This window comes from Bos mutus, chromosome X (assembly GCF_027580195.1).
Source record: "Bos mutus isolate GX-2022 chromosome X, NWIPB_WYAK_1.1, whole genome shotgun sequence".
In the NCBI taxonomy this organism is placed as follows: Eukaryota; Metazoa; Chordata; class Mammalia; order Artiodactyla; family Bovidae; genus Bos; species Bos mutus.
This window is the reverse complement of record NC_091646.1, coordinates 109090356-109102692: the sequence shown is the minus strand read 5'-3', so window position 1 is coordinate 109102692 and position 12337 is coordinate 109090356. Positions and strand designations below refer to the sequence as shown.

The 12337-nt window shown below is 44.2% G+C and overlaps 1 protein-coding gene across 1 annotated transcript in view; it reads left to right on the top strand.

Annotated features, from left to right (window-relative positions):
• Positions 1-2365: 2365 nt before the first annotated feature.
• Positions 2366-12337, top strand: part of GUCY2F (guanylate cyclase 2F, retinal) — a 90879-nt gene continuing 80907 nt past the window's right edge. Inside the window, exon 1 of the mRNA XM_005905768.3 lies at positions 2366-3095. Within this exon, the coding sequence (XP_005905830.2) occupies positions 2366-3095 (730 nt within the window). The remainder of the gene's footprint in view (positions 3096-12337) is intronic.

Genomic DNA, 12337 nt, shown 5'->3' with positions numbered 1-12337 from the left:
CAATATACAGCCTTGACATACTCCTTTTCCTATTTGGAACCAGTGTGCTGTTCCAGTCCAGTTCTAACTGTCGCTTCCTAACTGGCATACAGATTTCTCAAGAGGCAGGTCAGGTGGTCTGGTATTCCCATCTCTTTCAGAATTTTCCACAGTTTATTGTGATCCACACAGTCAAAGGCTTTGGCATAGTCAATAAAGCAGAAATAGATATTTTTCTGGAACTCTCTTGCTCTTTCAATGATCCAGCGGATGTTGGCAATTTGATCTCTGGTTCCTCTGCCTTTTCTAAAACCAGCTTGAACATCTGGAAGTTCATGGTTCAAGTATTATTGAAGTCTGGCTTGGAGAATTTTGAGCATTATTTTGCTAGCGTGTGAGATGAATGCAATAGTACGGTAGTTTGAACATTCTTTGGCATTGCCTTTCTTTGGGACTGGAATGAAAACTGACCTTTTCCAGTCCTGTGGCCAGTGCTGAGTTTTCCAAATTTGCTGGCATATTGAGTGCAGCACTTTCACAGCATCATCTTTTAGGATTTGAACTAGCTCAACTGGAATTCCTTCACCTCCACTAGCTTTGTTTGTAGTGATGCTTCCTAAGGCCCATTTGACTTCGCATTCCAGAATGTCTGGCTCTAGGTGAGTGATATTTTTTAAGGCTTAAAAAATAGTTATTTATTTGGCTGCACTGGGTCTTAATTGAGGCATGTGGGATCTTCATTGTGGCATACCAGCTAGTCTCTAGTTGTGGCATGTGGGCTCCATAGCCCTAAGGAATGTGCGATCTTAGTTCCCCAACCAGGAATCAAATGTGCATCCCCTGCACTGGCAAGCAGATTCTTAACCACTGGACCACCAGGGAAATCCACCATTTCTCATATGGATTACTACAATAGCCTCAAAACTGGTCTCCCTGCCACCTTTCAACCCATTCTCTGCCCTGTTCTTTGAGTAATCTTTAAAAAAATAGCAATCTTATAATACCATTTCTCTGCTTAAATCTATTATCTACATGATTAAATCTAAAAGCTTATAAATGATATATAAGACTCTTGGTGATCTGGCCCCTGCCTTGGTTGACACCACAGACCTGAGCAGAATAAATGTCTTGGAATTCTGAGAATCTAATATCAATATATCCTTTTCCTTTTTCCACCTCTGGTCCTTACTTCAGATTGTTCCTTTTGCTTGGAAGGCTACCCCCTGGCAACCCCATTCACCTGGCTAACTTTTCTTTGAAGCTGAACTCAGAGAGACCTCCCTCCTCTTCCCTCTTCTGTGTGTGTTAGTTGCTCAGTCATGTCCAACCCTTTGCAACCCATGGACTGGAGCCAACCAGGCTCCTCTGTCCATGGGATTCTTCAGGCAAGAATACTGGAGTGGGTTACCATTTCCTTTTCCAGGGGATCTTCCCAACCCAGGGATTGAGCCCATGTCTCCTGTGTCTCTTGCATTGCAGGAGGATTCTTTACCCACTGAGCCATGAAAGGAATGGCAGTCCCTCTTCTACTCCCCTGAAATTTGGGCTTGGATGACCCTCTCTATCTTCCTCTGTCTGGGCTACTTCAATCATAGCACGTTTTACTCTGCTTTGCCATTATCTATTAACATCTGCATCTGGCCCCAAGAGGGCAGTGTGGTCAAGAAAAATGGACATATTTGAAACTATAATAATAATAATATCACTAAAATAACATTAATTATGTTATTATGTTAAAATATTAAATGTTAAAAGCATTTGCTGTATGTTTTAATCCATGTAATCCTTATGTAATCCTATGAGATGAGCAGCTATTGCTGAAGTTGAATCAACAGTAATTGGGGATGGATTGAGTGAGAGGCAGAAGAAAGAATCTCAGCTGATTGCTAGGTTTCTGACCAGAGCAAGTATAGATGGAGGTGTCATCTCCTGAGATAAGGATTACAAGAACTAGAGGAACAGGAAGAGTTTGATCAGGGTCGGGGAGAGAAACTTACAGTTTAGGGACTGCCATTCTTTTCATGGCTCAGTGGGTAAAGAATCAGCCTGCAATGCAAGCAACACAGGAGACACGGGATCAATTCCTGGGTTGGGAAGATGCCCTGGAGGAGGAAATGGCAACCCACTCCAGTATTCTTGCCTGAAAAATACCGTGGACAGAGGAGCCTAGCGGGCTCCAGTCCATGGGTCACAAAAGGTTGGACACAACTGAGCAACTAACACACACATTCCTTTCATAATTTTTATTTCCAGAAGCTTCAGGAATAATGGGAGTAATATACCTTTTCTTCTGATTGACAGGCACTTGGACACCCCACTGTCAGTCTCGGAACAACAGAATCACCTTGCAGTATTTCTTCATTAGCCTGCTGGAAGCAGGAGGGCTATGTTCTTGGGACCCTGGCCTTTCTCCCACCTTATGCTCTGGTTCGTGACTCTGGGAAGACAGCGAGGACAACATGGCCTTGCATCTTTCAAGCTCCTGTGGTGTTTGTGGCTCTTGGTCCTTATGTCTCTCCCACTACAGGTGTGGGCGCCACCCTACAAGATAGGGGTGGTTGGCCCTTGGACTTGTGATCCATTGTTCTCAAAGGCCCTGCCTGAGATTGCTGCTCAGTTAGCCACTGAGCGGATCAACAAGGACCCAGCCTTGGACCTGGGTCACTCTCTTGAATATGTGATTTTCAATGAAGACTGCCAGGCTTCCAGGGCTCTCTCCAGTTTCATTTCCCACCACCAGATGGCCTCAGGGTTTATTGGACCTGCCAACCCTGGCTACTGCGAGGCAGCCTCGCTCCTGGGAAACAGCTGGGACAAAGGGATTTTCTCCTGGGCTTGCGTGAATTATGAATTAGACAGTAAAAATAGCCACCCGACTTTTTCTCGGACCCTCCCTTCTCCCATCCGGGTGCTGCTAACTGTCATGAAATATTTCCAGTGGGCTCACGCTGGAGTCATTTCCTCGGATGAAGACATTTGGGTGCACACAGCCTATCGAGTTGCAAGTGCTCTTCGGAGCCGCGGCCTACCAGTAGGGGTCGTCCTGACCACAGGACAAGACAGCCAAAGCATCCAGAAAGCTCTCCAGCAGATTCGCCAGGCAGATAGAATTCGCAGTGAGTGCTTTCTCGGGGCTCAGCTTTCAATGTGGCTTCAGTGAAAGGTTTCTAACCCTCACAGCCTAGGATAGCACATTACTCCCCAGTTCTTCATGCATTTGCCCCCTTTCAATCACACTCAGGCCCCAAGACTGTCCTGCTTCAACAGAGCCTATTTTATGAACTGAGTACAAGTACAAAGACCTCTGTGGTTCAAATGCCCTTGGGTGCCAGTGCCTGCTTTCAGCACCTCAGTGGGGAAGATTAGCATCAAGAGCAGCTGTGGCCACACACCCTCCATGCTCTTAGGACCTCGGCAGTTTCAGATCAGCCGAGAAGGGGTGTTCTTAGAGCTTTATTTTTGTCCAGTCTAGTCACTGAAGTGAGATTTCCTTTTGATTCCCTTCTGGGTACTTTCCCTCATAGGTGCCCGGTGCCCCTGGTTCATCACCTCTCACTTAGAACGTGTCTTCTCTGGACTCCAAAATGCACACCCACCCCTTCTTGCTTTCCAGTCCTTGAAAACAGGGTTTTTCTCTCTCTGCAGCATACAATGGGCTGATATGGAGGGACATAGCTGATAAAAGAAAGCATATTAAAATGAGAAACCTACCCAAATTGTAACCATTCCCCTTCCAAGAGAAGTTTTCTGTTCAAAGATGATTCTTGCAGAGACCATGGAGCAACTGTGAAGCAGCCAACTGACCCACTGACCGAGGGCAAGTTGGGTGCATTTTGGGGAAGGGGAGGACTCTTCCTGATCTTCTTAAATCAGATGGATGTGTTCTACATATACTTACTGCAAGCCCTTGTGACACTGGGTCTTGATTTTTTTTTCTATTCTAATTGTTTAATCTCCACCTTACCTTTTTCTGGAAAGTAGCAGTGATTTGTGGGAACACTGCTCATCCGCTATTGCAGTCATTCCATCACTTTAAGACAGATAGCTCAGAAACTACTTGTCAAACTGATTACTTCTAGGATTAGTCTTGGTCCCAGTCATTTCCTTAACATAACAATGCACTTGTTAGAGAATGGTCCAGCTTGGGGCTGGCCTGTACCTAGAAGCTCAGTTTAAGTTTTGAGTGTCTCCAGTATTGGACCTTAATTATGATCATTTTGGGAGGATGAGGGCAAGAATATTTAATTCCAGGAACTACAATAGTCTGCTTCTAGCTGCAGTCTACAAGATCCTATAAATGTTAAGCAATCAGTATGGCTCTGATTACTTCATAATAGAGCCTGATACTTTCAAAGCAGAGCACAAAATTATTTTCAAAGATATAAAGCCATTTCCAGGGAAGAGTCATGCCAGAAACAAGCTAACATATTTAATATCATAACTTTATAATATGTTACAAATCTTCATGAAGCCCAGTGTCTCCTGCAAGTTTACATTCCATGAGCATTTCACATCCCACCCATTCTAAATAGTATACTCTTTAAAATGACATTTTGTTCCCTACCATGTAATGTTAAATAAATCCAGGCCCCAAAGCTCTTTGGGTTTTCAGACTGAGAGAAGTTAGGATTGAGTGCTCAGCACCCACAACTCTTTTGAGGCAGGGAGGTAGCAAATACACTTATTATCGCCCTACTATTAGAGATTCGTTCCCTTAGGTCAATGGTTCTCACTCCAGCTGCACACTGGAAATACCTGGACATCTATTCAAAATGATTGGAGCCAGAGTGCCGCCTCCGGATATCCTGATGTTCTGGTGGTGAGGGCCCAGCAAAGGTACTTTAAGTAGCTTCCCAGGTGCTTGCAAAATAAAGCTAGAGTCAAGAACCATTGCTTCAAGTTCATGAAAATGCAAATAAACTTTCCCTACTTTAAGTTACCAGATATTTTTTCTTAATATGACTTTGTTTAATCAGATTGTTTTCTGTATAACAGTGTGAATCAGCTTACTAAGGGAATGAAAATTTTAAGATGGGGGTGAGAGAGTAGATGGGGGCAGAATGGGGGTGGGATCCTGGAAACCTAGAGAGGACGGTATGTGGTTATGGAACAAAGGAAGACCCTGAATAGGGAGAGAAGCAACAGAAAGTGCAATAAGGACTCAGAAAGACAAAGTGAGTGAAGACAAAGCTGTGCTTGCAAGGATTTTACCCTGGGTTTCTGACAAAACATAGGCAGACTCAGATGAGGCATGCTGGGACCTCAGCAACATGAATCAGAATGTGGGTAGGTTGGGGGTGGATGCAGGGAAACTGAGCCATTGGTTGATCTGTGGTCTGAGTATGACCTCTGGCAGTTCGGTGTGCAGTATCCAAGAGTGTGTGGTACTCACACTTGGCACAGCTAGTTGTTGGTATCTGAGGGCACCCCAAGTGGTGCGTGGGATATGGTAGAAGGATTTGCAGAAGAGGAGTGAGTCTTAAGGTAAACTTAGTGTCCACTTGATCATTGACAGTAGTGTACCAGCCAATAGGAGCATGAGAAGCAGGATTCAGAGTATGAATGTAAATTGAGTATCGGGACTTTAGCCACGAAGCCTGAGGTTCAGGGCACATCTCTGGTCCCATCAGAGAATGGGAGATCTGGTGAGAAACTAAGTTGGAAGCTAAGGAGTATGGTGGTGATTTTGTCACTAAGTCGTGTCTGACTCTTGCAACCCCATGGACTGTAGCCTGCCAGGTTCCTCTGTCCATGGGATTCTCTAGGCAAGAGTACTGGAGTGGGTTGCCATTTTCATCTCCACGGGATCTTCCTGACCCAGGAATTGAACCCGGGTCTCCTGCATTGCAGGCAGATTCTTTACTGACTGAGCTATGAAGGAAGCCCCAATGAGTATGGATTGGGCCAACAGAACAAGTGAGGACAGTTACAGTACACCAGATTCAGCACATACTAGATCAAATCTCTGTTGACTACAAACACACACACACACACACACACACACACACAATGTGAGAGTTGCGAGTTAAGTTTTATCTGGGGCAATATGAGGACAGCAGCCCGGGAGACAGCACCTCAGATATCTCTGAGAAACTGCTCCAAAGAGGCAAGGGGAAAGGACAGTATATATGTGATTTTGGTGAAGGAGGAGTACATGCAATCAAGCACATATTTTTTTGTAGAAAGTTTCTGCTGGTCTTGGGAAGCCTGTGCTAGTCTTAAGAAACAGCCATCACCATGAATGATTTTAGTGCTTTTCTAGATACAAGGAGATACAAGAATTGGGGTCATAAAGTTAGCTCCTGAAAATATCTAACTGTCTGAGGACCTGTCCTGCCAGTTTGCTGGAGCACAGAGTGCCTCATCTCTGCTTTCCACCCTGAACTCCTTCAAGGGGTGTTGAAGGTCAGCAGCTGGAGCGGCACATGATTCAATCCTTGTAGAGGTAGATGGCAAGCACCCATGACAAGTGCCAATTTGTGGTTGACATTTCTAGCTGATTTTCTAGCACCTTTTGACTGGGACTAGAAATATGGTAATACTGTATATAGTATTTAAACAGTATAGTATAATATGGTAATAGTATTCCTAGCTGTTAACTATCATAACTGAAAAAGCACTAAGGTTTTTGTAGTGACCTCAGCTGAGAAGGACTGAGCAAGGCAGGACCTGGTCTCTTCCTTATTCTGCTGGATATGAAGCTACTTCTTAACACTATGGACCCGCAAACAAACCTTCAGGGTAGGACCTTTTGGGATGTACAAAATATAGTAGAAAGGGATCCCTTCCTTTGGAGAGGACTGGCAATGTTTGGAAGTAATGGAAATAGTTGGAAGACTGATTTTGTCTGACCTGCTCACAATAACAGTGACCACAGCCCCACGTGACAGTGGCAGTGGTGGTGGCATGAGACGTAGTGGTGGGGAGCGAGGGTAGAGAAAGTTAGCTTATTGCTGGCTGGTATGCCACTTCTCTTTCACATAAATTTATGTTTCTGGTGCTCACTGGGCTTCTGGGTGGCTCAGTTGTAAAGAATCTGCCTGCTAAGGCAGGAGACATGGGTTCAATCCCTGGGTTGGGAAGAGCCCCTGGAGAAGGAAATGGCAACCCACTCCAGTATTCTTGCCTGGAGAATCCCATGGACAGAGGAGCCTGGTGGGCTGCAGTCCATAGGGTTGCAAAGAGTCAGACACAACTGAGTGACTGAATATGAGCATAAGCATGAGTGCTCACTGGCACCTTACTGGAGTCAGAAGGAATATATTTCTTAGAAACCGGTCTAAATTGTGCTTATACGACAGCAAGACAATGATAAAATTTAATTGTAAAGATGATCATAACAATAATAATAATGGTTGTGGGCTTTCGGAAGGGGAAACAGCGGGGGCGTTATTAGAGGCTACCACTGAGACAATGAAAACTCTACAGTTTACAAGGTATTTGCATATAGATAATGTCATTTAATCCTCTGGGTTATCCAGGAGAAAGGTATTCTCTTTTAAGTTTTACAACACTTGTGGCTCTCACATAACAAGTAGGTAGATACAGACATCACTAAATCAAAGAATGGGGTAAATGAAGTCCCAGAGAAGTCGGTATTCCGTTTCTCCCAGATTGTCAGCTCATTTCCTTTAAGCTTCAGAGGCAATTAGCAATTATCTTTGTTTCTGAAAAAGTCATAAAGGAGAGATATTGATCAAAGACAAAGGCCTCAACTTATGGTCAGGGCTGCTGTGTGTGGTTATGGAAGTTGGCCCTACACAAGGGAACCTAGCTGAGTGGACATGAGGGCCAAAATTAGTTCACTCTCCACTCCTTAAACCATGAGTTCTGTTGGAGGTTTTGATCCAGTGGCAGGAAAAAGCATCTCTCACAGGCTGAGCACCTGTGGAATTGCAATTACCCAGAAGTTCTTTTGCTAATTCTCACAAAGACTAGCAGGAGGCCCCACTGAAAAGCTCTTTAGAGAACTTTTCAAATGGCTATTTCAATCCCTCCTCCCTTCTCCTCACCTTTTTGCCTATCAATGCTTGGCTGATTGTGAAATCCTTTCAATTTGGGTTTACCAGGCTGTTGAACCATTTGGGGACTCCTTTAAATCCTTCCAAATTGGGAATGCTTAGTTACAATATGATGTTCAGTAACTAGGACACTGTCAGAATGTCTTTCTCTTGTTCTTCAAAATCAGATACCTTATTACTACCTCATTGTCAGGGATCTGGCCAGCCTCTGCCATCTGTTGAAGATTCTTTTTTTTTTTTTTTATATAAATTTTTAATTTTAATTGGAGGTTAATTACTTTACAATATTGTATTGGTTTTGCCATACATCAACATGAATCCGCCACAGGTATACACGTGTTCCCCATCCCGAACCCCCCTCCCACCTCCCTCCCCGTACCACACACACACCAAAAAAAAAAAAAACCAGTAATAATGACAACATGATAAAAGCTAATATTTATTGAGTATTTATTATATGTTAGTCATTTTGCAAGGGTTTTATATGGGCCATCTCATTCAATTTTTGCAACAGCCCTGTAAACTAAGGCCAATTACTATTAAATGCACTTTATGGGTGAGACTTTGGAGTCTAAGAGAGATTAAATACTTGCCCAATACCACATAACTAGTGAGTGGACAAAGGCTGGTAAAGAATCCGCCTGCAATGCAGGAGACTCAGGTTTGAACCCTGGGTCGGAAAGATCCCATGAAGAAGGGAATGGCTACCCACTCCAATATTCTTGCCTGGAGAATCCCATGGACAGAGGAGCCTGATGGGCTACAGTTCATGGGGTTGCAAAGAGTTGGACAGGACTTAGTGACTAACACTTTCACTTTCATGGATGAGATTTGGAGGCTGCTGCTGCTGCTAAGTCGCTTCAGTTGTGTCCGACTCTGTGCGATCCCATAGACAGCAGCCCACAAGGCTCCTCTGTCCCTGGGATTCTCCAGGCAAGAATACTGGAGTGGGTTGCCATTTCCTTCTCCAGTGCATGAAAGTGAAAAGTGAAAGTGAAGTTGCTCAGTTGTGTCTGACCCTCAGCGATCCCATGGACTACAGCCTACCAGGCTCCTCCATCCGTGGAATTTTCCAGGCAAGAGTACTGGAGTGGGGTGCCATTGCCTTCTCCAATTTGGAGGCTAAGAGAGGTTAAATGGTTGCCCAATATCACGTAACTAGTGAGTAGGAGGGCTAGGCTACGTATTCAGGTTGATCTAAAGTAGTGCCTCATAAACCTAAGTGTGGGCAGAATCCCCTGGAAGGCTTACATCCCTCCTCCAGGGTTTCTGACTGGGCGGGGTGGGGGGGGTTGGGGGGTGGGGGTGGGGGTGGGGAAGTGCTGGAATACAGCCCTAGAATTTGCATTTCTAACCAGCTCAAGGTAGTGCTGATGCTGATGGTTCCGGGATCATACTTTGAGAATCACTGGTTTAATGAAAGACTTAAACTCTACTGCCTCTTATGTACTTGAGGAATGCCCCTAAGGCATACTCACTTCAGATCCTGTGTTCCATGGTGTATAATGCAGCCCTTCCATTTTTCTCTCTGGGCCCACTGATGAAATTCTTTTAAGTGCCTCCAAGTGATAAACATTATCCCATTTTTCCTACAGTAGTAACAATAGTGATAGTATAATACTATGACCAAGAACCTTAGTGCTGATAGGGAATTTGGTGTAGTTAATGTAAATCAATGTGAATGGTGAAAGGACAACTTGCTCTCATGAATGGGTCCACTATCAGTGATGATATAATTATTGAAGACCCAGCCCAAGAGAAAATCTATAAACATCTAGGCTTCCTGCATTTAAAAGCCCTCATCTGGGCTTCCTTGGTGGCTCAGTGATAAAGAATCTGCCTTCCAATGCAGGAGACACGGGTTTGATGCCTGGGTCAGGAAGATCCCCTGGAGAAGGAAATGGCAACCCACTCCAGTATTCTTGCCTGGAAAATCCAATGGACAGAGGAGCCTGGCGGCCTATAGTCCATGGGGTTAAAAAGAGTCGGACACAACTCTTGTGTGTGTTTGAACATACACACACACACACAGATCTGCATAGCGGTTTAGGAAAAGTTGAACAAAACATATGTTGCAAGATATGAAGGAATATTAAAAATGTAAGCTGGGCAGTAATGTGAAGGCAGTAAAAGTACTTGTAATATCAGTTTTACTGGGCATGAAAAAGCATGATCTAATACAGACAGAATGGCCATTGAGTGTAATATGTGTCTGACAGCATGCTGAGCTACTTGAACCAGTTCAACACTGGTGGCAGGTACGTAAGTGGTGGTCTCAGGACTTAAGGCTAAAAATGTGTGTGATGTCCTTAATTGATAGAAATAACCACACATCATGTACTGTGGTGTTCTAAAAGTATGGTTTTTGGGGGCATCCTGCACTGAATCACACTTTGGGGTGGTGGTTGGGAAACATGCAGATTCTAGTTATGTATCCTTTTTATAGAGTGGGTGGGGGAGAGCTGAGAGGAGAATGGTGTGAATCTGCTTCTATCAGGCTGTGGCCTCATGGGTGTGAATCCTGGGGGAATGTGAGACCTGGGATAAATCACACTGGATACCCCCTTCCCACTCTGGACTGCTTATTCTCTCCCATCTCTCTCAATATCCGTTAACATGAAATAGGTTAAGATGAATGCTAGTGGTAGGAACGGAGAAGGCAATGGCACCTCACTCCAGTACTCTTGCCTGGAAAATCCCATGGATGGAGGAGCCTGGTGGGCTGCAGTCCATGGGGTCGCTAAGAGTCAGACAGTACTGAGTGACTTCACTTTCACTTTTCACTTTCATGTATTGGAGAAGGAAATGGCAACCCACTCCAGTGTTCTTGCCTGGAGAATCCCAGGGACGGGGGAGCCTGGTGGGCTGCCGTCTATGGGGTCGCATAGAGTCGGACACAACTGAAGCGACTTAGCAGTAGCAGTGGTAGGAAATGTCACAAATGGTTAAAATGAAAATCAAGGACAGTAGAATGGAGGGTTTCTGTGGATTGGGAGCAGTGTTGTAGGCTCAGTGTTGTAGGTTATTCACAGTGTGAATAGGACTTCTAAAGAACTTCTTCAGCACTAGCTAGTGAAAACATTTTCATCTCACAAGATGTGAGACTGGGCTCAGATTTCTCCACTAAGCACTCTATAGCCAGGAATCTGGGAGAAATAAACTTTGCTTTTGGAGAAACACAGTTTCTATATCTCAAGGAAGTATTAGATAGAGTATTTTAATATAGGAAGAGAAGTAGGAGTTGAGTGACTTGGGAATTAGCTTCTAGAGTTTCATGACATTTCCTGCTGCTAGCATTGAAGGGTTCTGAGCACCCTGCCATAGTGTGTACCACAGTATGAAGACATAGCTGTTAGACAACTCAAGTGGGGCTCAGGTGGCTCAGAGAAAGTGCTAGTATCATATCCTGGTGAGATGGGAGCTCAGGAGGATGTGTTTCCTGGTCCTTGTTTAGGCCATAGAGTGGCCTGACAGTTAACAATCAGGACGGAAACTTACAGATTAATATTATTCAATGATTACCTGTTGACCTAGACCTTGCCAAGGATTTAAGGTTTCTGTCTACTAATCCTTTCCTGACAACTTACAGGTAAAATCCCATTTTAATGAATGTCATTTTGAGATAATAAAGCTATTTAGTAAAATAATCATGTAGAACAGGTGCATCCATAAATCCTTATTCACGAAGCACACAATCTATTAAATTAAGCTGGTGTTGTTTGAATTCAGTATTTATGCTTTCTGTTTTAATCATGTTCAATAGCAAAGTCTTACCTTGCAAAAAATAGAGTATACTGATACATCTTGTAACCTGAATGTCAGTTCAGTGTAGAGTTATTTTATTTGGTGGGAATGTTTAGGACTCTTTCAAGGAGCCTGGGAGACAGCATCTCAGTAGCTATTGGGGATGCAGCCACAAGAGGAAAGGTCCCAGCCAGTGACAAAACTGCTCAGAGGAGTTTGCAGGAGGGATGCAAGTCAGGCTATATCACAAGTTTATTTTATTTGGTGACAAGGAGAGCAGGCAGTCTGATCAAAGAAACTGCAAAGATCAGGAGGGGAAGTCAGGCTATTTTATTTTTGTTTTAAAAGGCAGTTGATTAGTTTTGCATATCAAAAATGAATTTAGCATTCTGTGTAAGGGCAGATGCAAGCCTCTGGGCTCGCTGGATTCACTCCCTTCACATGCAGCTCAGCCTGTGGGGCAATCCTGTGTCCTTGTTCACCTTGCTTCTTGCATCCCCAGCTCCTCAGCAATCATGGTGGGGGCAGCATCCGGTGGATTGCAGTTTTGGGAACCCTCTGGTTTGCATTTCTTGTTTAATATGGCAGGAGAT